This window comes from Ahaetulla prasina, chromosome 2, assembly GCF_028640845.1.
Source record: "Ahaetulla prasina isolate Xishuangbanna chromosome 2, ASM2864084v1, whole genome shotgun sequence".
Taxonomy (NCBI): Eukaryota; Metazoa; Chordata; class Lepidosauria; order Squamata; family Colubridae; genus Ahaetulla; species Ahaetulla prasina.
This window is the reverse complement of record NC_080540.1, coordinates 137,732,643-137,760,280: the sequence shown is the minus strand read 5'-3', so window position 1 is coordinate 137,760,280 and position 27,638 is coordinate 137,732,643. Positions and strand designations below refer to the sequence as shown.

Here is a 27,638-nt window from a genome sequence, read left to right as displayed (position 1 = left end):
TTGATATGGCTGTCCATCTCACAAAAAGCAAAATCTAGTTGAGGGCCATCCCTTTTTTTATAATGGGACATGTTACAAAATGAAGTCAGCATCTGGACCTAAGTTCTCGGCCATCCATATCTCCCCTGAGTAAGAGGAGGTCTTGAGATAACCCACATGACCCTGCACTGATGTTCCTCAGTTAACTCTTGTCTGGTTTACCTGAGAGGGCTGACGGTGCTTGGCAACCAGTGTATATTAGTGATGATTGCAGCATCCTAAGGTCACATGATTGCCATAAACAACCTTCCTAGCCAGCTTCCAACAAGCAAAGTCAATGGGGGAAGCTGGATACACTTAATGCCTGTTGACTGTTTTAATGATTGTGTGATTCACTTAACAATTGTGTGATTCACTACTAATAATGGCAAAAAAGGAAGTAAAATTGGGTGCAGTCACCTGATGACTAACTTAATGACCGCATCGCTTAGCGACAGAAGTTCTGGTTCCAATTATGATCATAAGCTAAGGAGTACCTATATGCAACTATTGAAGTGTGTGTGTGTGTGTGTGTGTGTGTGTGTGTGTGTGTGTGTGTGTGTGTGTGTGTGTGTGTGTGTGTGTGTGTGTGTGTGTGTGTGTGTGTGTGTGTGTGTGTGTGTGTGTGTGTGTGTGTGTGTGTGTGTGTGTGTGTGTGTGTGTGTGTGTGTGTGTGTGTGTGTGTGTGTGTGTGTGTGTGTGTGTGTGTGTGTGTGTGTGTGTGTGTGTGTGTGTGTGTGTGTGTGTGTGTGTGTGTGTGTGTGTGTGTGTGTGTGTGTGTGTGTGTGTGTGTGTGTGTGTGTGTGTGTGTGTGTGTGTGTGTGTGTGTGTGTGTGTGTGTGTGTGTGTGTGTGTGTGTGTGTGTGTGTGTGTGTGTGTGTGTGTGTGTGTGTGTGTGTGTGTGTGTGTGTGTGTGTGTGTGTGTGTGTGTGTGTGTGTGTGTGTGTGTGTGTGTGTGTGTGTGTGTGTGTGTGTGTGTGTGTGTGTGTGTGTGTGTGTGTGTGTGTGTGTGTGTGTGTGTGTGTGTGTGTGTGTGTGTGTGTGTGTGTGTGTGTGTGTGTGTGTGTGTGTGTGTGTGTGTGTGTGTGTGTGTGTGTGTGTGTGTGTGTGTGTGTGTGTGTGTGTGTGTGTGTGTGTGTGTGTGTGTGTGTGTGTGTGTGTGTGTGTGTGTGTGTGTGTGTGTGTGTGTGTGTGTGTGTGTGTGTGTGTGTGTGTGTGTGTGTGTGTGTGTGTGTGTGTGTGTGTGTGTGTGTGTGTGTGTGTGTGTGTGTGTGTGTGTGTGTGTGTGTGTGTGTGTGTGTGTGTGTGTGTGTGTGTGTGTGTGTGTGTGTGTGTGTGTGTGTGTGTGTGTGTGTGTGTGTGTGTGTGTGTGTGTGTGTGTGTGTGTGTGTGTGTGTGTGTGTGTGTGTGTGTGTGTGTGTGTGTGTGTGTGTGTGTGTGTGTGTGTGTGTGTGTGTGTGTGTGTGTGTGTGTGTGTGTGTGTGTGTGTGTGTGTGTGTGTGTGTGTGTGTGTGTGTGTGTGTGTGTGTGTGTGTGTGTGTGTGTGTGTGTGTGTGTGTGTGTGTGTGTGTGTGTGTGTGTGTGTGTGTGTGTGTGTGTGTGTGTGTGTGTGTGTGTGTGTGTGTGTGTGTGTGTGTGTGTGTGTGTGTGTGTGTGTGTGTGTGTGTGTGTGTGTGTGTGTGTGTGTGTGTGTGTGTGTGTGTGTGTGTGTGTGTGTGTGTGTGTGTGTGTGTGTGTGTGTGTGTGTGTGTGTGTGTGTGTGTGTGTGTGTGTGTGTGTGTGTGTGTGTGTGTGTGTGTGTGTGTGTGTGTGTGTGTGTGTGTGTGTGTGTGTGTGTGTGTGTGTGTGTGTGTGTGTGTGTGTGTGTGTGTGTGTGTGTGTGTGTGTGTGTGTGTGTGTGTGTGTGTGTGTGTGTGTGTGTGTGTGTGTGTGTGTGTGTGTGTGTGTGTGTGTGTGTGTGTGTGTGTGTGTGTGTGTGTGTGTGTGTGTGTGTGTGTGTGTGTGTGTGTGTGTGTGTGTGTGTGTGTGTGTGTGTGTGTGTGTGTGTGTGTGTGTGTGTGTGTGTGTGTGTGTGTGTGTGTGTGTGTGTGTGTGTGTGTGTGTGTGTGTGTGTGTGTGTGTGTGTGTGTGTGTGTGTGTGTGTGTGTGTGTGTGTGTGTGTGTGTGTGTGTGTGTGTGTGTGTGTGTGTGTGTGTGTGTGTGTGTGTGTGTGTGTGTGTGTGTGTGTGTGTGTGTGTGTGTGTGTGTGTGTGTGTGTGTGTGTGTGTGTGTGTGTGTGTGTGTGTGTGTGTGTGTGTGTGTGTGTGTGTGTGTGTGTGTGTGTGTGTGTGTGTGTGTGTGTGTGTGTGTGTGTGTGTGTGTGTGTGTGTGTGTGTGTGTGTGTGTGTGTGTGTGTGTGTGTGTGTGTGTGTGTGTGTGTGTGTGTGTGTGTGTGTGTGTGTGTGTGTGTGTGTGTGTGTGTGTGTGTGTGTGTGTGTGTGTGTGTGTGTGTGTGTGTGTGTGTGTGTGTGTGTGTGTGTGTGTGTGTGTGTGTGTGTGTGTGTGTGTGTGTGTGTGTGTGTGTGTGTGTGTGTGTGTGTGTAGAATGTTGCACAAGGTGGTACCATTGGCAGAGAAGGCTCACCTCTACCAAACATAATAATAATAATAATAATAATAATAATAATAATAATAATAATAATAATAATAATAATAATAATAATAATAATAATAATAATAATAATAATAATAATAATAATAATAATAATAATAATAATAATAATAATAATAATAATAATAATAATAATAATAATAATAATAATAATAATAATAATAATAATAATAATAATAATAATAATAATAATAATAATAATAATAATAATAATAATAATAATAATAATAATAATAATAATAATAATAATAATAATAATAATAATAATAATAATAATAATAATAATAATAATAATAATAATAATAATAATAATAATAATAATAATAATAATAATAATAATAATAATAATAATAATAATAATAATAATAATAATAATAATAATAATAATAATAATAATAATAATAATAATAATAATAATAATAATAATAATAATAATAATAATAATAATAATAATAATAATAATAATAATAATAATAATAATAATAATAATAATAATAATAATAATAATAATAATAATAATAATAATAATAATAATAATAATAATAATAATAATAATAATAATAATAATAATAATAATAATAATAATAATAATAATAATAATAATAATAATAATAATAATAATAATAATAATAATAATAATAATAATAATAATAATAATAATAATAATAATAATAATAATAATAATAATAATAATAATAATAATAATAATAATAATAATAATAATAATAATAATAATAATAATAATAATAATAATAATAATAATAATAATAATAATAATAATAATAATAATAATAATAATAATAATAATAATAATAATAATAATAATAATAATAATAATAATAATAATAATAATAATAATAATAATAATAATAATAATAATAATAATAATAATAATAATAATAATAATAATAATAATAATAATAATAATAATAATAATAATAATAATAATAATAATAATAATAATAATAATAATAATAATAATAATAATAATAATAATAATAATAATAATAATAATAATAATAATAATAATAATAATAATAATAATAATAATAATAATAATAATAATAATAATAATAATAATAATAATAATAATAATAATAATAATAATAATAATAATAATAATAATAATAATAATAATAATAATAATAATAATAATAATAATAATAATAATAATAATAATAATAATAATAATAATAATAATAATAATAATAATAATAATAATAATAATAATAATAATAATAATAATAATAATAATAATAATAATAATAATAATAATAATAATAATAATAATAATAATAATAATAATAATAATAATAATAATAATAATAATAATAATAATAATAATAATAATAATAATAATAATAATAATAATAATAATAATAATAATAATAATAATAATAATAATAATAATAATAATAATAATAATAATAATAATAATAATAATAATAATAATAATAATAATAATAATAATAATAATAATAATAATAATAATAATAATAATAATAATAATAATAATAATAATAATAATAATAATAATAATAATAATAATAATAATAATAATAATAATAATAATAATAATAATAATAATAATAATAATAATAATAATAATAATAATAATAATAATAATAATAATAATAATAATAATAATAATAATAATAATAATAATAATAATAATAATAATAATAATAATAATAATAATAATAATAATAATAATAATAATAATAATAATAATAATAATAATAATAATAATAATAATAATAATAATAATAATAATAATAATAATAATAATAATAATAATAATAATAATAATAATAATAATAATAATAATAATAATAATAATAATAATAATAATAATAATAATAATAATAATAATAATAATAATAATAATAATAATAATAATAATAATAATAATAATAATAATAATAATAATAATAATAATAATAATAATAATAATAATAATAATAATAATAATAATAATAATAATAATAATAATAATAATAATAATAATAATAATAATAATAATAATAATAATAATAATAATAATAATAATAATAATAATAATAATAATAATAATAATAATAATAATAATATTATTTTAATTTGTATACATAATAAAGGCAGGACACAAATCGGGTGAAATGCTCCCGGTTCAGACCGGATCGCCCAATCCGGTAGTGATGGCGGTGGGTGGTTCAGAGATTTTTTTTTTTTTTTTTTTTTTTTTTTTTTTTTTTTTTTTTTTTTTTTTTTTTTTTTTTTTTTTTTTTTTTTTTTTTTTTTTTTTTTTTTTTTTTTTTTTTTTTTTTTTTTTTTTTTTTTTTTTTTTTTTTTTTTTTTTTTTTTTTTTTTTTTTTTTTTTTTTTTTTTTTTTTTTTTTTTTTTTTTTTTTTTTTTTTTTTTTTTTTTTTTTTTTTTTTTTTTTTTTTTTTTTTTTTTTTTTTTTTTTTTTTTTTTTTTTTTTTTTTTTTTTTTTTTTTTTTTTTTTTTTTTTTTTTTTTTTTTTTTTTTTTTTTTTTTTTTTTTTTTTTTTTTTTTTTTTTTTTTTTTTTTTTTTTTTTTTTTTTTTTTTTTTTTTTTTTTTTTTTTTTTTTTTTTTTTTTTTTTTTTTTTTTTTTTTTTTTTTTTTTTTTTTTTTTTTTTTTTTTTTTTTTTTTTTTTTTTTTTTTTTTTTTTTTTTTTTTTTTTTTTTTTTTTTTTTTTTTTTTTTTTTTTTTTTTTTTTTTTTTTTTTTTTTTTTTTTTTTTTTTTTTTTTTTTTTTTTTTTTTTTTTTTTTTTTTTTTTTTTTTTTTTTTTTTTTTTTTTTTTTTTTTTTTTTTTTTTTTTTTTTTTTTTTTTTTTTTTTTTTTTTTTTTTTTTTTTTTTTTTTTTTTTTTTTTTTTTTTTTTTTTTTTTTTTTTTTTTTTTTTTTTTTTTTTTTTTTTTTTTTTTTTTTTTTTTTTTTTTTTTTTTTTTTTTTTTTTTTTTTTTTTTTTTTTTTTTTTTTTTTTTTTTTTTTTTTTTTTTTTTTTTTTTTTTTTTTTTTTTTTTTTTTTTTTTTTTTTTTTTTTTTTTTTTTTTTTTTTTTTTTTTTTTTTTTTTTTTTTTTTTTTTTTTTTTTTTTTTTTTTTTTTTTTTTTTTTTTTTTTTTTTTTTTTTTTTTTTTTTTTTTTTTTTTTTTTTTTTTTTTTTTTTTTTTTTTTTTTTTTTTTTTTTTTTTTTTTTTTTTTTTTTTTTTTTTTTTTTTTTTTTTTTTTTTTTTTTTTTTTTTTTTTTTTTTTTTTTTTTTTTTTTTTTTTTTTTTTTTTTTTTTTTTTTTTTTTTTTTTTTTTTTTTTTTTTTTTTTTTTTTTTTTTTTTTTTTTTTTTTTTTTTTTTTTTTTTTTTTTTTTTTTTTTTTTTTTTTTTTTTTTTTTTTTTTTTTTTTTTTTTTTTTTTTTTTTTTTTTTTTTTTTTTTTTTTTTTTTTTTTTTTTTTTTTTTTTTTTTTTTTTTTTTTTTTTTTTTTTTTTTTTTTTTTTTTTTTTTTTTTTTTTTTTTTTTTTTTTTTTTTTTTTTTTTTTTTTTTTTTTTTTTTTTTTTTTTTTTTTTTTTTTTTTTTTTTTTTTTTTTTTTTTTTTTTTTTTTTTTTTTTTTTTTTTTTTTTTTTTTTTTTTTTTTTTTTTTTTTTTTTTTTTTTTTTTTTTTTTTTTTTTTTTTTTTTTTTTTTTTTTTTTTTTTTTTTTTTTTTTTTTTTTTTTTTTTTTTTTTTTTTTTTTTTTTTTTTTTTTTTTTTTTTTTTTTTTTTTTTTTTTTTTTTTTTTTTTTTTTTTTTTTTTTTTTTTTTTTTTTTTTTTTTTTTTTTTTTTTTTTTTTTTTTTTTTTTTTTTTTTTTTTTTTTTTTTTTTTTTTTTTTTTTTTTTTTTTTTTTTTTTTTTTTTTTTTTTTTTTTTTTTTTTTTTTTTTTTTTTTTTTTTTTTTTTTTTTTTTTTTTTTTTTTTTTTTTTTTTTTTTTTTTTTTTTTTTTTTTTTTTTTTTTTTTTTTTTTTTTTTTTTTTTTTTTTTTTTTTTTTTTTTTTTTTTTTTTTTTTTTTTTTTTTTTTTTTTTTTTTTTTTTTTTTTTTTTTTTTTTTTTTTTTTTTTTTTTTTTTTTTTTTTTTTTTTTTTTTTTTTTTTTTTTTTTTTTTTTTTTTTTTTTTTTTTTTTTTTTTTTTTTTTTTTTTTTTTTTTTTTTTTTTTTTTTTTTTTTTTTTTTTTTTTTTTTTTTTTTTTTTTTTTTTTTTTTTTTTTTTTTTTTTTTTTTTTTTTTTTTTTTTTTTTTTTTTTTTTTTTTTTTTTTTTTTTTTTTTTTTTTTTTTTTTTTTTTTTTATTGAAAGAGTTTTAAAAAAAAAAAAAACATTTTCCCCCTTTTTTCCCCTCCTCCCCACCCCGGCTTCCCGGGTCAATCACAAGGTAAAGTCCAATCCAAATAACCACATCCAAAGCTTTTCGTCTCCCAACCCCCTCCCCATTACATAAAATAACTTTCTAATTATTCAAAGGCAATCTGATATTTCTTAATCTGATATCTGTTTTGTAGATAATCAATCCATTTTTTCCATTCAATTAAATATCTTTCCTGCGTATTGTCTTTTAAAACGCTGAGATTTTAGCCATCTCAGCCAAATTAATAACTTTCAATATCCATTCTTCTATTGTAGGTATCTCTTCTTCTTCCAGTATTGTCCAATCAACAGTCTTGCTGCTGTTATTAAGTTCAAAATCAGTTTAGTCTCAATCCCTGTACAATCCATTATAATTCCCAAAAGGAAAAATTGTGGCAGGAACTTTATCTTCTTCTTCAGTACATTTTGAATAATCCACCAAATTCTTATCCAAAAGACCTTAATTTTCTTGCAAGTCCACCAAATATGAAAATATGTAGCATCATCACAATCACACCTCCAACATTTCGCTTGGATATTAGGATACATACATGATAATTTTTTGGGATCTAAATGCCATCTATAAAACATCTTATAAAAATTTTCCGTTAAATTCTGTGCTTGTGTAAACTTAACATTTCTAACCCAAATTTTCTCCCATGTTTCCAACATTATTGGTTCCTGAATATTCTGTGCCCATTTTATCATACAATCCTTTACCAAATCCTTTTCCGAATCTATTTCAAGCAACACATTATACAATCTCTTTATATGCTCCTGGGTCTGATTTCTAATTTGCTTTATTAAATTTTCCTCCTTTGCATTATACCAATTTTTTGATCTTCTTTCCATCTAGCACTTATTTGCCCATATTGAAACCAAGTATAATTCCTCCCTTCTTCATTTAATACCTGTAATGATTTTAATTGCAATCTACCTCCTTCAGCATACAAAAGTTCTTTATATGTAATCATTTCCTGTTTCTGTTCTATATTTATATTCTCTATTGCATGTCTAGGGCTCGCCCATATAGGAATCTTATAATCTAATTTATAGGAATATTTATTCCAGACCCGCAAAAGAGCACTTCTCAACACATGATTCTTAAAAGCCCTATCCACTTTTTTTCCATAAAATAAGTACGCATGCCATCCATATAACAAGTCATAACCTTCTATATTCAAAATTCTTTCCTCTGTTAAGTTAAACCAGTCACTTATTACTGAGAGGGTTACTGCTTCATAATATAGTTTAAAATTAGGCATTCTTAAACCACCTCTTTCCCGTGAATCCTGTATTATTTTCATTTTAACCCTCGCCTTTTTACCCTGCCATATAAATTTATTAATCCCACTCTGCCAATCTTCCAAATTTTTATCCTTTTTAATTATAGGTATCATCTGGAACAGAAACAAAAATCTAGGTAACACATTCATTTTAATAGCCGCAATCCTTCCCAATAGGGATAACTGCAATTTCTTCCAGCCATTCATATCATTCTGAACTTTTTGCCATAGCAAGTCATAATTATTCTTATAAAGTTTCTTGTTCGATGAGCTAATATAGACCCCTAAATATTTAACCTTTTTTACTACCTCAAATCCTGTCATTTCCTCTAGTTTTTGTTTCTGTTGTATAGACATATTTTTAATTATCACTTTTGTTTTATTCTGATTTATTTTAAATCCTGATACCTTTCCATATTTATCAATTACTTCCAACAAAAATCTACTTGAATTTATAGGATTCATTAACGTAACCACTACATCATCTGCAAAAGCTCTAACTTTGTACTCATATTGTCTAATCTTAATTCCTCTATTTTCATTAATTCTCGTATTTTATCTAATAATGGTTCCAGAGTCAAAACAAACAATAATGGTGATAAGGGACATCCCTGTCTTGTTCCTTTCGCAATCTTAATAACTTCTGTCAAACTACCATTTACTATAATCTGTGCTGTTTGCTCTCCATAAATCGCTTTAATTATTCTAATAAAACAGTCTCCAAATTGCATTTTCTCTATTAATTTAAATAAAAAATCCCAATACAATCGATCAAAGGCTTTCTCTGCATCCAAAAAATAAGTGCCGCTGAAGTATTCTTCTTTCCAAATATTCCAATATATTAATAATCTGTCTAACATTATTCCTCATCTGCCTCCCTTTTATAAAACCAGATTGATCAGTATGAATTCTTTGTTGTAAAACTAACATTAATCTATTTGCTATTATTTTTACAAAATCTTATAATCTAATTTATAGGATTCATTAACGTAACCACTACATCATCTGCAAAAGCTCTAACTTTGTACTCATATTGTCTAATCTTAATTCCTCTATTTTCATTAATTCTCGTATTTTATCTAATAATGGTTCCAGAGTCAAAACAAACAATAATGGTGATAAGGGACATCCCTGTCTTGTTCCTTTCGCAATCTTAATAACTTCTGTCAAACTACCATTTACTATAATCTGTGCTGTTTGCTCTCCATAAATCGCTTTAATTATTCTAATAAAACAGTCTCCAAATTGCATTTTCTATTAATTTAAATAAAAATCCCAATGCAATCGATCAAAGGCTTTCTGCATCCAAAAAATATGTGCCGCTGAAGTATTCTTCTTTTCCAAATATTCCAATATATTAATAATCTGTCTAACATTATTCCTCATCTGCCTCCCTTTTATAAAACCAGATTGATCAGTATGAATTCTTTGTTGTAAAACTAACATTAATCTATTTGCTATTATTTTTACAAAATCTTATAATCTAATTTATAGGAATATTTATTCCAGACCAAAAGAGCACTTCTCAACACATGATTCTTAAAAGCCCTATCCACTTTTTTCCATAAAATAAGTACGCATGCCATCCATATAACAAGTCATAACCTTCTATATTCAAAATTCTTTCCTCTGTTAAGTTAAACCAGTCACTTATTACTGTGAGGGTTACTGCTTCATAATATAGTTTAAAATTAGGCATTCTTAAACCACCTCTTTCCCGTGAATCCTGTATTATTTTCATTTTAACCTCGCCTTTTTACCCTGCCATATAAATTTATTAATCCCACTCTGCCAATCTTCCAAATTTTTATCCTTTTTAATTATAGGTATCATCTGGAACAGAAACAAAAATCTACTTGAATTTATAGGATTCATTAACGTAACCACTACATCATCTGCAAAAGCTCTAACTTTGTACTCATATTGTCTAATCTTAATTCCTCTATTTTCATTAATTCTCGTATTTTATCTAATAATGGTTCCAGAGTCAAAACAAACAATAATGGTGATAAGGGACATCCCTGTCTTGTTCCTTTCGCAATCTTAATAACTTCTGTCAAACTACCATTTACTATAATCTGTGCTGTTTGCTCTCCATAAATCGCTTTAATTATTCTAATAAAACAGTCTCCAAATTGCATTTTCTCTATTAATTTAAATAAAAAATCCCAATGCAATCGATCAAAGGCTTTCTCTGCATCCAAAAAATAAGTGCCGCTGAAGTATTCTTCTTTCCAAATATTCCAATATATTAATAATCTGTCTAACATTATTCCTCATCTGCCTCCCTTTTATAAAACCAGATTGATCAGTATGAATTCTTTGTTGTAAAACTAACATTAATCTATTTGCTATTATTTTTACAAAATCTTATAATCATTATTTAAAAGTGAAATCGGCCTATAGTTACCAGGTTTAGAGCAGTCTTGCTCCTCTTCGGTATCAGTGAAATAAAAGATGTTTTCCATGACGGGGTATTCCCACCCTAATTGTATCTGATTAAATAATTCTTTAAGTGGGCCTAATATTTCATCCTGTGTTTTTTATAATAAGTTGCTGTAAGACCATCTGTACCAGGGTTTTCCCATTTTAATTGTTTAATTGCCTCCACTATTTCTCCAGTAGCTATCGGCCGGTTCAGCTCCTCCTCTGTTCTAATGTTAGAATATTCACCTTATAATCTTTCAAATAATCATAAATATCCCTATCCAATATTTTGTCTTTTGCATATAGTGCAGTATAAAATTCTGAGAATGCCTTTTAATTTTATCCTGTTGATATGTCTCTTTACCTTTATATTCTATTTTTGTATGACACGTGCTTTCTGTTTCTTCCTTAAATTATATGCCAACCATCTCCCAGGTTTATTTGCATTACAAAAGTATTATGTTTAGCATATTGTATATTCGTTGCCACCTGGTCTGCCATTAACATATTAAATTGACTCTGTAATATTTTTATAGCCTCTTTAAGTTTATGATCTTGTGGGTTTTGAATTAATAACTGTTGCTTCCTTGAATTTCTTCTTCCAAATATCTACGCTGCTTTTGTTTATTATTCCTTTGCCTGTTGTCCAAATAAAATCAATATCCTCTAATAAACGCTTTGCTCGCTTCCCACACAGTTCCTATAGGTGTCCCTTTGTACATATTAAAATCAAAAATTCTTTTAACTGTTTCTTACAATAAGTTACATTATCCTCATATCTAAACAGATTTTCATTCAACCTCCATGTTCTACCACCTTTTTCCCTTGTAATAATTCCATCCATACTGGGCTATGGTCAGTTAAACACCTCGAAATATCTTCGTTTTCTTCACCCTAGAAAGCAAGTCATTAGAAATTAAAATAAAATCAATGCGTGAAAAGATTGATGCCTATCAGAAAAAAGTAAAATCTCTCTCATCTGGATTCCGTAACCTCCATATATCTCTAAACTCAAAGTCTTCCATCATTTCAAAAAGATTTTGGTAATTTTGCATGTATAGGTATCTTCTTGGAGGAAGTTCTCTTATCCTTCTTGTATCAATTACTCCATTCCAGTCTCCTAATAAAATAAACGAACTATAATCCCAGAGGGTCAACCTCTCATGTAACATTTTGTAAAACTTTTCTTGTTGCTGATTAGGTGCGTAAATACCTATCAACAAAGTCTTTTTTGCATCTATCACCAGTTCAATAGCAATAAATCTTCCTTGAATATCTGCCTCAATTAGCTTAGCTGGTATATCCTTCCTGATATATACAACAATTCCATGCTTCTTTTCCAAAGCTGATGCAACAAAATGGTTACCCAATTTTGAATTAATTAAATATTTTTGGTCTGATAATTTTATATGTGTCTCTTGCAAACAAATCACATCATTTTTAAATTGTTTCAAGTAGTGAAATATTTTCCTTCTTTTCTGAGCTGAATTCAAGCCATTAACATTCCATGACAAGATTCTATTTGCCATTATTGGCCTCCTGAAGCTTTGAAGCAGACAACGGAAGCTCCTCCTCCGGTATCTTCCGTCTAGCTCCTCCCACAGCTTCCATAATGGGATCCTGACTTTTACTTTGAGACTGTTGCTCTTCTTTACGCTTAAGGGCTCCTCTTGTCACCCTTTGCTCTTGTGGTTCCTCTAATACTGGCAGCAATAAAGGCTCTTGGGTCACCACGCCTTCTTGAGTCTCTTGAAGTTTTTCTATCACTTCTATTTCGACTTTCAAAACTGTAGAAAGAAAATCCTTTGCCTTTAAAACCGTGTCAATTCTATATCTCCTTCCTTGATAGAATAGTGTCAGTCCAACTGGCACCTCCCATCTGAATTGAATCTGATGTTTTTTAAGTTCTTGTGTAAAAAAAGCAAATTGCTTCCTGTCTCTTAACATCTTTGAAGGAATCTCTTTCAACACCTTCAACTCCTGTTCTCCAATTTTTAAAGTTGTCTGATATGAAACTTGCAGAATTTGATTTCTCATAGTCCTTTTCACAAAATAAACCACAATGTCCCGAGGAAGCTTTCTCTGTCTTGCAATCCAAGAATTAACTCTATATATTTTATCAATTTGGTAAGCTACCTCTTGGGGTCCGCTTCAATAAATTCAGCCAATGCTTCTGATATAATTTTTCTTAAGTCTTCTCACGCTCTTCTCGCATACCACGAATTCTAAGAGCTCCTTCCATAAGTTTATATTGTAATATCACAACCTGATCTTCATTTTGATCCACTTTTTTCTGAACACCTTTCATTTCATCTTCTAAATACTTATTTGACTGAGAGATCTGTTGCATTTCCACTTCCAATCCTTCAATTTTTTACTCAGTCCTTGAACTGCCATAAGAATATCTTCTCTTATTTTTGCATTAAAATTCTCCATCATCTCTTTTGCCTATCTTCAGAAAGTTTTAATTGTTCTTTCAATATTTCCTCAAGACTTGGTTCAGATCCCTTCTTCCAGAAGGCTTTAAAGGTTTAGCTGCCATTCTGTCTTCAAAAGAATCAGGAATTCAAACTTAATAACTCTCCTTCCTCCTTTCAGTATAAAAACTCCGTTTGTAACAATCCACAAGTAACGCTGCTTCATCGTACTAAAAATTTTACTTTCACTTTTAGACGCCATTTTAAAAGTCAATTAATCAAAGACAAAGAAAGGTTTCAAATTTCAAAAGGAGTCGGTACTTGCCGTGCTGATTCTACATCAAAGTTCGAACGCTTGTGAAATTCCGTCTGCTTGGAATATCAATCAATTTAATAAGTTCTCTAGAGCAGAAGCAACATTCCTCTCCTTTTCCTGATAAAAACAGGGCGTGCTGAAGTTGGAAGGAGTGGAATTCGGTGGGGTCATAAATCCAGGAAAATTCGCTCTTAAGAGCAAACCCTAAATAAATAAATAAATAAATAAATAAATAAATAAATAAATAAATAAATAAATAAATAAATAAATAAATAAATAAATAAATAAATAAATAAATAAATAAATAAATAAATAAATAAATAAATAAATAAATAAATAAATAAATAAATAAATAAATAAATAAATAAATAAATAAATAAATAAATAAATAAATAAATAAATAAATAAATAAATAAATAAATAAATAAATAAATAAATAAATAAATAAATAAATAAATAAATAAATAAATAAATAAATAAATAAATAAATAAATAAATAAATAAATAAATAAATAAATAAATAAATAAATAAATAAATAAATAAATAAATAAATAAATAAATAAATAAATAAATAAATAAATAAATAAATAAATAAATAAATAAATAAATAAATAAATAAATAAATAAATAAATAAATAAATAAATAAATAAATAAATAAATAAATAAATAAATAAATAAATAAATAAATAAATAAATAAATAAATAAATAAATAAATAAATAAATAAATAAATAAATAAATAAATAAATAAATAAATAAATAAATAAATAAATAAATAAATAAATAAATAAATAAATAAATAAATAAATAAATAAATAAATAAATAAATAAATAAATAAATAAATAAATAAATAAATAAATAAATAAATAAATAAATAAATAAATAAATAAATAAATAAATAAATAAATAAATAAATAAATAAATAAATAAATAAATAAATAAATAAATAAATAAATAAATAAATAAATAAATAAATAAATAAATAAATAAATAAATAAATAAATAAATAAATAAATAAATAAATAAATAAATAAATAAATAAATAAATAAATAAATAAATAAATAAATAAATAAATAAATAAATAAATAAATAAATAAATAAATAAATAAATAAATAAATAAATAAATAAATAAATAAATAAATAAATAAATAAATAAATAAATAAATAAATAAATAAATAAATAAATAAATAAATAAATAAATAAATAAATAAATAAATAAATAAATAAATAAATAAATAAATAAATAAATAAATAAATAAATAAATAAATAAATAAATAAATAAATAAATAAATAAATAAATAAATAAATAAATAAATAAATAAATAAATAAATAAATAAATAAATAAATAAATAAATAAATAAATAAATAAATAAATAAATAAATAAATAAATAAATAAATAAATAAATAAATAAATAAATAAATAAATAAATAAATAAATAAATAAATAAATAAATAAATAAATAAATAAATAAATAAATAAATAAATAAATAAATAAATAAATAAATAAATAAATAAATAAATAAATAAATAAATAAATAAATAAATAAATAAATAAATAAATAAATAAATAAATAAATAAATAAATAAATAAATAAATAAATAAATAAATAAATAAATAAATAAATAAATAAATAAATAAATAAATAAATAAATAAATAAATAAATAAATAAATAAATAAATAAATAAATAAATAAATAAATAAATAAATAAATAAATAAATAAATAAATAAATAAATAAATAAATAAATAAATAAATAAATAAATAAATAAATAAATAAATAAATAAATAAATAAATAAATAAATAAATAAATAAATAAATAAATAAATAAATAAATAAATAAATAAATAAATAAATAAATAAATAAATAAATAAATAAATAAATAAATAAATAAATAAATAAATAAATAAATAAATAAATAAATAAATAAATAAATAAATAAATAAATAAATAAATAAATAAATAAATAAATAAATAAATAAATAAATAAATAAATAAATAAATAAATAAATAAATAAATAAATAAATAAATAAATAAATAAATAAATAAATAAATAAATAAATAAATAAATAAATAAATAAATAAATAAATAAATAAATAAATAAATAAATAAATAAATAAATAAATAAATAAATAAATAAATAAATAAATAAATAAATAAATAAATAAATAAATAAATAAATAAATAAATAAATAAATAAATAAATAAATAAATAAATAAATAAATAAATAAATAAATAAATAAATAAATAAATAAATAAATAAATAAATAAATAAATAAATAAATAAATAAATAAATAAATAAATAAATAAATAAATAAATAAATAAATAAATAAATAAATAAATAAATAAATAAATAAATAAATAAATAAATAAATAAATAAATAAATAAATAAATAAATAAATAAATAAATAAATAAATAAATAAATAAATAAATAAATAAATAAATAAATAAATAAATAAATAAATAAATAAATAAATAAATAAATAAATAAATAAATAAATAAATAAATAAATAAATAAATAAATAAATAAATAAATAAATAAATAAATAAATAAATAAATAAATAAATAAATAAATAAATAAATAAATAAATAAATAAATAAATAAATAAATAAATAAATAAATAAATAAATAAATAAATAAATAAATAAATAAATAAATAAATAAATAAATAAATAAATAAATAAATAAATAAATAAATAAATAAATAAATAAATAAATAAATAAATAAATAAATAAATAAATAAATAAATAAATAAATAAATAAATAAATAAATAAATAAATAAATAAATAAATAAATAAATAAATAAATAAATAAATAAATAAATAAATAAATAAATAAATAAATAAATAAATAAATAAATAAATAAATAAATAAATAAATAAATAAATAAATAAATAAATAAATAAATAAATAAATAAATAAATAAATAAATAAATAAATAAATAAATAAATAAATAAATAAATAAATAAATAAATAAATAAATAAATAAATAAATAAATAAATAAATAAATAAATAAATAAATAAATAAATAAATAAATAAATAAATAAATAAATAAATAAATAAATAAATAAATAAATAAATAAATAAATAAATAAATAAATAAATAAATAAATAAATAAATAAATAAATAAATAAATAAATAAATAAATAAATAAATAAATAAATAAATAAATAAATAAATAAATAAATAAATAAATAAATAAATAAATAAATAAATAAATAAATAAATAAATAAATAAATAAATAAATAAATAAATAAATAAATAAATAAATAAATAAATAAATAAATAAATAAATAAATAAATAAATAAATAAATAAATAAATAAATAAATAAATAAATAAATAAATAAATAAATAAATAAATAAATAAATAAATAAATAAATAAATAAATAAATAAATAAATAAAAATAATTCCTTCTTGTAATTTTATGTACAGTTATTACCAAAAAGATTTTTAAAATTAATGATTGATCTTTTTCTATACCTGGTGGTTCAGTGAATACAAATATTCAGATTTCCCGGATTGATGGAATTCTAAGCATTCTTGGTAATAAAAAAAATATGTGCAGGTAGTCCTCCACTTAAAACAATTCATTTAGTGACTGTTCCAAGTTACAGCGGCACTGAAAAAGTGACTTAGAACCATTTTTGACACTTATGTCCATGACAGCGTCCCCGTGGTCGTTTGAGCAAAATTCAGGCGCTTGGTACTGACTCATATTTATGATGGTTGCAGTAGCCTGGGGTCACGCGGTCCCCTTTTGTGACCTTCTGACAAAGTCAATGAAGAAGCCAGATTCACTTAACAACTGTATTACTAACTTAACACTTACAAATTGTGGCAAGAAAGGTTGTAAAATGGGTCAAAATTCACTTAACTGTCTCACTTAGCAACAGACATTTTGGCTCGATTATGGTCATAAGTTGAGGACTATCTACATTGTATAATGAATAAGGAAACTTTCTAGAGATGCAAGAATAACTATTTCCTTTCTGACAGCTAGACAGCTGTTCAGCATTAGTGGACGTTCTATGGGTTTTCCTGTAGCACACCTTCTGGATTCCCTGCTAATGATAATTGTTAGAACATTCCATAACAAACAAAAGTTAATTACCATTTTAGCACAGTGCAGTTTCCATTAGCATAAACACTAGTCATTTTCCAGCAGGAATCCTCAATGGTATTGTTCCCATGCTGCTGACAGTATTAGATCATGGAGATGCAATGCTACCTTACTGAAAGGTGCAATAGCATGACAGGGATAAAGAACACAACTGCTAACTTTCCATACTGAATTACAGGCTTATATTTCTTTAAGGTCTTCCTGACAGGCAGCCCTGATTTAGACAATTTAATACAGCAATGGTGTAGATTTTTGGAAGAAGGTTGCTGGAGCAGGATATTTATACATAGAATGAGAAGTCTATCTTGTCTTTTTTTTTTAGTCACGAATTATTTATCTGCTTCCAGGTAAGGCTTGCATTGTGCATTTGCCCTACAGTACTTGAAAATTTTGTACATAATTTTATTTTATTTGTATATTTAAAACATTTAATATATTGTAACAAAGTTAAAATTTGCAGACGGTTCCAGGCAAAAATATTTTCCTTTTGTAATTGGAATTCCTCCCTATTATTTTTATCCTACTACCACAGGAAATATATTCAGGAGAGAGAGAGAGATGAAGCAGTGCTGCACAGAGACATGTTTCTCAGTCATGGCACCTTGAAGATATGTGGACTTCAACTCCCAGAATTCTAAGCATTGAAGTCCACCTATCTTAAATTTGTTAAGGTTGAGAAACACTGGCATAGAACGTCTTACCTGAAAGCTCTGAGAGCCTTCCGTCTGGCAATTTTCCTTGTCCAGCTACTGGACTCCATAGAGAGGATTTCCCCCTTCTGAAATCTCCCTGTCATACAGCAATATTTATTTTGTACCTCAGTGATTTCTTTTGAAAAATACCTCACTGGTTCAGCGCGGTCATTGTGACTCCAGTATGAGATGCTGTTTAATAGCTACTGCCTCAGTGATCAGCACATTGTCTCCACACAGGCTTTAAACATTATAAAAGCAATTTCCTTAAGAGTGCTAGACAGTTTCCTTTCTGCATTAAACGCAAGAATTTTCACTATTTATTCCTTTTTTTTTTTGGCAGAGTTACTATTTTGGTCCATACTGAGGTATTTATAGCATCATCTATCTTTTCATTTGTAACTCTGACAACCTTTGCAGATTAAGACCAGTTCAGCAACCTTGGCAAGGCTGCAGATTATCTGTCCTGGCAAGCCTGGGTTTATCTCCTTACGCTGGAAAGAGGAAGTGGGATTCCTCCAGTCTTCCTGAGCGGCTTCTGTAGAATTGGAGCTGACGTTCTCCTGAGCAGTTGCCTCCCCCGTCTTTGCCCGCCTGCTTCCTCCCACTCTAAACACTTCATTTGTTGTGAGAGGTTCTGGAACAGCATTCTGATAGCCCAGCTGCATCTTCATAGACAGGGATCTGGGAGGAAAAGTGGCCCAATCAATGGTTTATAAAGCAGATGCACAGCTGAGCCATAGAATCCCTGGATTGCTGTTCTCGCTGCAGGTGCTCCATAAACATGGTGCATGAAGGCCCTTTTTGTCAGAAATCTGTAACTGCGGCCCTCCCCAAGCCTCGTCTTCCTCCCAGAGCACAGATCTCTCAGCTAGCTCTGTTCAGAAAAGGTCCAGCACTTTAACACAGGAAGGGTTTGCTAACAACAAGGGCTGCTTCTCCCCCTCAAAAAAAATTGCATCAGGCCTTTTTAGAGGAATGGTTGCTGGTCCAACACATGGACAGGTGCTCTGTGGACAATTTAATCCTATTGTTTACGTGTGAAGAATTGTTTTTTTTTTGGTAGAATGTTGTATTTTTCAGAGTATCATACCTAAGAAAAATAGAATTTCATTACAACTCCTTCAAATATTGCTGCTTGTAGCCTCCCCTAGGTTGTGTTGATGCTAAGGAGAAATTTTCTTGACCCTGAGAACTATTAATCAATGGAACAGCTTTCCTCCCAAAGTTGTGGGTGCTCCATCACTGGAGGTTTTCTATCTACTATTACTCCGCAAGCAGAGAGACTGGGTGGACAGGACATCCATTATATAATCTCCTTTAGATGAATAAGGGGTTATCTAACCCTTGTTTATGATTGGAACATGGGTGCTCTGTTGCTGCAAAATAACATAATCGAAGGACCGAAACAAACATTTCCTAGTTTCTGAAACGATACAGAGATACCTGATAGTTCCAAGAAAGAAGAGATAGCTGCATGTCTCACTTGTGCACATAAGCAACAGTGGGGAGAAGCAAAAGAGAGTAAATCCCAAAATATATATTGCATCATTGTGATGCAAATTCCAGCCTTTTGGGGAACCTGTCCCACGCAAATATGTAAGGGGTGGAGTTTACATGATGACATTGCAATCCATGTTTCTTCATTCTGACAAGATTGTGGCTTGCTCCGAAGACCTCTACTTGTACACTAATGTGTTCTTAGAAGAATATTTGTATGTATGCAGTGATGAAATGAATATTTTCTCTTCTATAACATTTGTGCATTTGATAACAAAAGAGACTCTCTGTAAATGTTATCCAATAAGCAGAAAAAAATGAATGCACATATTTCCCCTTAATTCGTCTATGTAATATGTCAGGTAGCTCACATTTTCTCTCCCTGCTGTGGTTTTTTAGATCAGCCTTGCAACTTTGATAGACTCAAAAGTCTCCCCAGGGTTGTTTGCTTTCAAATGGCTTGTTTTGGTCCTTATAATGGATTTGCATTTTGCAAACTTAAACATATACTGTAGGCCGAATAATAGGAATAACAATATATCCTATCATACTTTAATGTGTATTATCTAAACACAGATTCCTAAATGATATTTTCATCAGCTGTTTAGGCAGATTGGATTGTAGTTTTACTGTTACTATTCCAAATCTGATACCTATTATTACATTTAAAATATAACATGTATTGCCCAATTTAAGATCCAGCCCAACATTTCTTACCCTGCTGTCCAGATATGTTGAACTAAAACTTCCAGCCATGGACTCAGTTGATGTAATGAGTGACCCTCAGGTTTCTAAAATGTTTAAGGATTGTCCAGGGCTACCAATAGTTTGTTTCCCTTTTAACCCACCTCTTCTCCTTTTCTATTCACTATTTCCTATTGGACCTCCAATAATCTTATGTAATTTGTTCTAAATTAGAAACGAAGTGAAGAAATTATTCTTTAGACTTGGCAGAATCTATAGGGACCTTTTTACTCACCTCATTGAAATAGCTGAAACCTTTGTGCTGAATAAATGTTGCTGATATTGCTGATATTGATTTCTGAAACTCTGAATTTCTGAAAAAATATTGCATCTGGGAGAGGCCAATATCAATCAAGAAAACAATATGCAGAAAACCAATTCATTCCCCTTTCCCACTGAACAAATTGCCTTCTTCTCCCAATTGCATTTTAGTTTTAAGAAGAAAAGCAAAGCAGAAGAGCCTCTTGCATAAGATGTAAGCACCGAAACCAAGAATCTATTTTTAAAAAATACAGATAGGAACATTGCTCAAGACCCTGCTTTAGTCTAAGCAAATTCAGCAGAAAGAACTGAGACAGGTAGAAAGAGCAGGAAGGAAAGAAATTTGGAAATGGAGAACAGCAAAGGGTGGTCCTAATGCAGATGCTACAGGGCAGCTCAAGTGGGAGATGTACTGAATAAAGCTGCAAGGTGGAAAGTAAGGTGGAAAGTAGAAACTCTTGCGGATTTAAGGAAGGCACCATTGAGGAGAAAAAAAGATTTTTTTCAACCATCATTGGGTGATGGCTTTATTAAGAAATGGACACTTAACAAACGAAACATTGAAGGATCAAATATTTTTATAGTACCATAGTTTAGGGCTCTAAGATAGGAAGTCTCAGGGATCTGATTGACTGGTTGGTTTGGGAAAGGTAGGTTAGGGTACTCCCTTTGTTGATAGGGAGTAGCTGGGATGGATTCTATTGTTAGGCAAAACAGGTATTTCAAGAGGGAGCAGAGCCGAGGCAATTCATTGTTAAGGAGATGGAATGTTGAGGTCTTCAGTTGATTAAAGGTGGGGAGTGCTGGGGTTATTCTAGGTCAGTGATGGTTAACCTTTTTCTCCTTGTGTGCTGAAAAGCGCGAATGCGTGCCAACACCCATAATGCAGTGTGCCCCCCCCTGCGAATGCACACATGACCCCACTCCCCTCGCCCTGCCAAGCATGCCCATGCAATCCCCCGCTCACCCGTTTTTGGCCTAGCAGGCCTCACTGCAGCCTCCTGGGCCCAAAAATTGGCTGTGGGGGGGTGCTACCCCCACGCCCCGTTTTTGGCCTAACAGGCCTCCCTGCAGCCTCCTGGGCACAAAAACAGGCTGTGGGGATGGTGCGCTGCAACCCCTCTGCTCCCCCCCCATGCATGCATATGCAAACACCCCCCCATGCATGCGTGCACGTCTCCCACATGCGCCTCCCCTCGCATCCCAAAAATCGGCTGGCGGGAGGCGTGTGCACATACGTGGTTAAGCTGAGCTGAGCGACGGCTTGCGTGGCTGCAGAGAGGACTCTGCGTGCTAACTGTGGTATGTGTGCCATAGGTTCACCATCATGGCTCTAGGTTGCAATTCCCTTTTAAGGTTTGGGCTCTTTGGTTTAGATGGGATTAGGGGGGGCTTTCTGTGGAGCAGGAAGGATTAATTTGGGCCTGATGGGATTAGGCATAGAAAAAAACTTGCTTTGCCCTGTCATATCTAAAAGATGGGGTGGGAGAGGGAGGCAGTCTCCATTTTGTTTATTTTTTCCCCACTATAGGTATTCCTCATTTAACAACCACAGTAGGGACTGGCAACTCAGTTATTAAGTGAAGCAATCACTAAGTGATTATTATGATCTTCAACTTTACTTTCCTTTACAAACCTCTGAAGGTCATAAATGTGAGGATTGGTTTAAAGTTATTTTTTTGATTGGAGTTATAACTGCAAAATGAGTCAGTCACTAAACAAGGACTACCTGTTCAGACACCAGAAGGGCATCTATGTTCTCCTCTTTTGTTCTGAGCTGTTGCTCTACATATTCAGAAGAACATGAGGTATAATACCTCACCGCACAGGTGTCAGGAGGGGACTACAAGGGTGTGGGATACTCTTATTGCTGTTCCTGATATGCTGGTTCTCCAAATGCAGGGAACCATATAATTAAATCCTTATCCTAAACCAGGGCTGTCAAACTCCTGGCCCACGGGCCTGATGTATAACCCACTGGCCACACCCACACCTGGTTTAGCAAAGGGGGAAAAAAGTCATGATACTGTTGTGTCTTGTCCGCTCTCACCGCAGCCGGGGCCTTCTTATCTGCTCCCGAACACGGAGGAATGTATGCCTCCCGGCCCCAGTCCTGGCTCCATGCCCAGACAAGCTGCAGAGGAGGGAGCACCCCCCCGGCCCCAGCCCTGGCTCCATGCCCAGGCAAACGGAGCAGCTAGACCCCTCCCCCTCCTCCACAGCATGTGAGCCTGAGGAAAGTTTACTTCCAACAGCTGATTGGAGTGACCCTCGCATCAGAAGATTGGATAGGCGGAGGCAACAGAAGGAAGGGAGGGGCAGGCCTTAATGAGTGCTGAGTCATGGAGCCACACCCCATGGCCTATATAAAGGATCTGCTTTCTGGCAGTCTCTGAGTCAGGCAAAGTCGAACTTATCTTGCTGAAGTCACTTACTGGTCTCCTGCCTGCTCTGAGGACTTTGCTAGGACTTTGGGCAGAGCTGCAGAGGCAAGCCTAATTCGGATTTCCCTGACCCGGCCGTCAGCGGAGGAGTGGGACACGACAGATACGTTGCGTGACGCTGCCGTGACGCTGCCGTGACACCGTGAGTTTGACCCCCCTGCCCTAAACCTTAATCCTAACTCTTCCATTTTAAAGGGCTGCAATCTCTTACAGCAGGGCCTGTAAAACTATATAGAGCAGCAGTGAGGTCCAGGCGGTTAGAGCTAAGTGGCTTTCTTTCTCTCTATTCCATTCAACTAATGACTTTGTACGCTTTGTTCTGCCTATTAGAACAATCAGTTTTACATTAGGTTAGTCAATGTGGTATTCCTTTCTTCTCTGAACCATGAACCTGGTTTCTGGGATGTCCCCTTCAAAAACAGCATGCTGTTTCAGACATTTCCAGCTGTGCTGTCACTTCCCACTCAGCATGCATGTCTTTTGTGTCATTAATTTACCCCCGAGATGACCTCCCTTGAAAGAGCAGCTGCAAAGGCTTCAGAGGGGCTTGATACTTGCTAGAGCTAAATTAGAGCCATCTATTAAAATTAAATTATCCCAGTAGGCCATAAATTAGGGATAAGGGAGTAAAACACCCTGCTGCAATTGTTCCCTTTTAAGACCTTCATCCAATCACAGAGGCGTTTTCAGTTCCTAACTGGGAGGGAGACCCCACCTAGACAACGGGCCAGAAGAATCTCAGTTTCCTTGTGGCCTGGGCATCTAATATTTTCTGGTTCAAAGTGCATGTTGTCCTTCTTTCTCTCTGTGTGTACAAATTAAACAGTTTGCAAGATTAGCGCCTTGAACACAACTTTGCGGGCTGAAGAATTTTATATTTTTCCTGTCTATGGCAAAGTATTATTGGAGACCATAGGAGCAGATTCCTAATGCATCGGCTGTATTACAAATAGCAATATGCAAATGAGTTGCCAATTTCTGGCCTCAGAAGGAAACGTGCCAACCATGGTAGTTCTTATGCCCCTGGGCTTCTCCCTTGGCTGACAGAAGCAAGGATGCTTCCTTGCAGAAAAGTTAAAATTCTACCACTCGGGCTAAGCAAGGCGGGAAGTGATGCTCATTACTATGGTAATGCTGTCACAAGAAGGGTTTCCACTCACCCCCATTTTTTTGTATATGTGGAATTAAGGTAGAGCACAAACATTTATGATTGCGCATGTGTAACAGCACATACTGTATTGTCTAATACAAGGGTCTCCAACCTTGGCAACCTGAAGACTTGTGGAGCTTTGCTGGCTGAGGAATTCTGGGAGTTGAAGTCCGCAAGTCTTCAAGTTGCCAAGGATGGAGACCCCTGGTCTAATATGCCTATCGCCTATGAAGATTTTTCACTTCCAGTACACTATATCCTTCATGCTCCCATTTACGCATGCCAGAATGATATCCCATCCATATTTTCCTTACATCCAGTGGATTTATTTATCAACTCATGGAGCAACCAGTTCAATCATTTTCTTGGCACTGTATCAATTACTTTAAATGCCAGATTAATTATTTTGCTTTACAAAGCTTTCTGGACACTGTGATTGGGCTGCCTTTAATCTTTCTGCTGCTTACTGACCTTCCCTTTCTCCCATGCTGTGAGGTTAATTTTTATCTCCTCTGTTTTCTCATCTCCTCTTTGGTCTTCCGAAAGCCAGGATGCATGTCCTTCTTTAAAAGAAATGGACAGAGTGATCCTCCAAGACAGAGCGTGTGCATCCATTCTTTCCTCCCTTGGAAATCTGTGCAATTTTTCTCAAAAAAATCATGTTTCAGGAGAAAAAAAAAGTGGTTTTTTTCCTCCCAAAGTGGGGCCTTTGTTCAAAGCTATTGCTCAATTAGTCAGCCAGTTGATTGGCAAAAAAATTGAAATTGGCCCTCTGTGTTTTCTGAATGTGTTGCTTTTTTAGCAATGTGCATATTGACAAAATGATGGGCATCGGACTGCGCTATGTATTCAGGCTGTGAAGTATACCTAGGCTGTGGCTATACACATAACAATTACAAATCAGGGAAGTGCAGATGGGAGTCATCAGAACTGTGGGAAGTGGGAGATAAGGTTACTCAGTGACTTGATAGTGTTAAGTCATCAGCAGACTCAACGATTACTGCTGCATGGATAAAACCACATGATATGGCAGGATTTCTGTCTTGCAGAGATTCCATGCCTGTCCAAGCTGGGAGACCATGAGATTGTTGACAAGCCTTGTTCTCTTCATAGTTGAAAAAGCCAGGTTGGCTCTTTGCTTCTTCTGTGTCTCTGGATTTAAACTAGCCCATTTCTGGGACCTAGTAGGAGAGGAGTGGGAGAACAGGACGGCATCTTTCCTTTTCTTTCAAGCAGGATTCGAGGGATAGTGGATTCGTCAGAGACAAGTGGGTGTCAGAGAGCAGGGATACAACAAGAGGAGATCTTTGATTTCCGAACTTGGCTTTGAGTCTGCAAGAAAAGAGAATTAAACTCTGCAAGATATACTGTAGACTAGAGGCCTCCTACTGGGCTCCGTCTCAGCTGCATTCTCTCTGCCTTTATTTTTGCAAATATTTGGTCCTCTTCCCATCAGTCTTTCCCGAACCTTCCTTTCTCATCTTCTCCCACTTGCTTATCTCCCTACAGATGGCACTCCCTTGAGTGAGCTCTCCTGGTCTTCCTCTCTGGTGGTGGTGGCCGTTTCCTTCTCAGGACTCTTCACCTTCATCTTCCTCATGTTGGCCTGTCTGTGCTGCAAGAAAGGGGGCATTGGCTTCAAGGTAAGTTCAGGGAGAGGTCCAAATCTCTCTGGCTGCCTATGGCATAGCAGTGCATAAGACAAAGTCTTCTGGCGAGTTCATGACATTAACACAGCTTTTGCCATCCTGGTAGCTTCTGGATACATAGCTGGGATTTCTGAAGTTTGTCATCTAGTTGATCTAAAAGCCACCAGGCTGGGGAAGGTTATGATAACATGTCCTGTTGTTTGCAAGGAGAAGGAAATAATGCTCAATGTGAAGACAAAGCTGGAACCTGCTTTTACCATTAAGTTCCTATCAGAATAGTCCTGAAGAAGCAGCGTGGCACAGCCTGGAATATAAAGTACAGACAGAAATTAAGAGCCCGAGGAACGACGTGGTGCATTCATGTGTCAGACAGGCGAAGCATGTGTCAAGCAATCTCAGCAGCAGGGGTTGCAGCAGGAGGGCATTCAGTGGGGTAAGGAGGAGATGGTGGGTTGGGACATCAGACTAAAGCCCTGTGGCAGAGGCTTGCTGAGAAGCAAGTCTCCGAGCACAACAGGGGATGGCTGTCTGGCAGTGGGATAGAAATAAAAAGGCCTAATGAGCTTTTGCAAGCCAGAGGCAGAAGCAGATGAATTGGGAGCATAAGAAACCATCTTATCCAGGTCAGATTCTTGCACATCTAGGTGTGATCAACAGCATTCGTCATGGGTTTTGGGCAGAGAAAAGTCCTTCCCATGACCTGCTACTTCATCTTCCTTAGCAGAAGATACCAAAGCGTTCCCAGCCTCTCCCTACAGAAGCATAGTGAGACAAAACATTGTGTGAATGCAAGATGCATTTTCACTCTTTCTGAAATGTTGTATAAAGGCTTAGGCTTGGCTTTGGCTTCCAGGAACATGGTTATGATAGAGACACTTTCTTTTTATACATTGAACAGTTTGGGTCAGTTATGCAGGTTCCTTTCTAGTCCTGCTCTTGTGTGGGTTTAAAGGTCTCTTCCACTATGGAGTGAGTGGGGGGTCGTTGTTCAGGAAAAGTTTAAGAACTTTTAGGGAAAGCAACTTCCTTGGGTTGTACTATATCATAAGGTGCAGACTGGAGTCTTGGGAAAAATAGAGTGAAGAGGCGTCAGTAGAGAAATGTAAAGAAGATGAAAGAGTTAATAGATCGAATTGACATAGCAAAGGGGAATTCTTGAGTGTAATAACTGGATGCAGTTCCATCAAGAGATGATGCTCAAAGCTTCCTGCCTGCGATGTCTGTGGAGATTCTCAATCATCCAGGTCGTGGTTGTCCCAAAGGTGCTTTTTCCGAAAGGCAATTGGACTTTCTTGGTTATTTTTTTCTTTGAAAACATTTAGCTTCTCAACGCTTTCAAAGGAAAAGAAAAAGTCCAGTTACCTGTTGGAAAAAGCACCTTTGGGATGTCCTGCCCGTGATCTATTTCAGTTGCTTCTCTTGCAGGCAGAGGGCTCTTAAAAGGAAGTTCGCCTCCTTCTGTCAGTCCTCTACCCCTTCACAGAATGGGTTTATGTGGTCTGTTGGCTTCGTCTGGAGCTAGAGGATTTGTGCACATTGTATTACATATTGCTC

The 27,638-nt window shown here is 29.5% G+C and overlaps 1 protein-coding gene across 3 annotated transcripts in view; it reads left to right on the top strand.

Annotated features, from left to right (window-relative positions):
• The window catches only part of AATK (apoptosis associated tyrosine kinase), a 121,095-nt gene that overhangs the window by 58,117 nt on the left and 35,340 nt on the right, over positions 1-27,638 (top strand). For all 3 annotated transcript variants that reach the window (XM_058170710.1, XM_058170711.1, XM_058170707.1), the window contains exon 2: positions 25,945-26,078. In XM_058170710.1, the coding sequence (XP_058026693.1) occupies positions 26,034-26,078 (45 nt within the window). In that variant the 5' untranslated portion in view covers positions 25,945-26,033. The remainder of the gene's footprint in view (positions 1-25,944; positions 26,079-27,638) is intronic.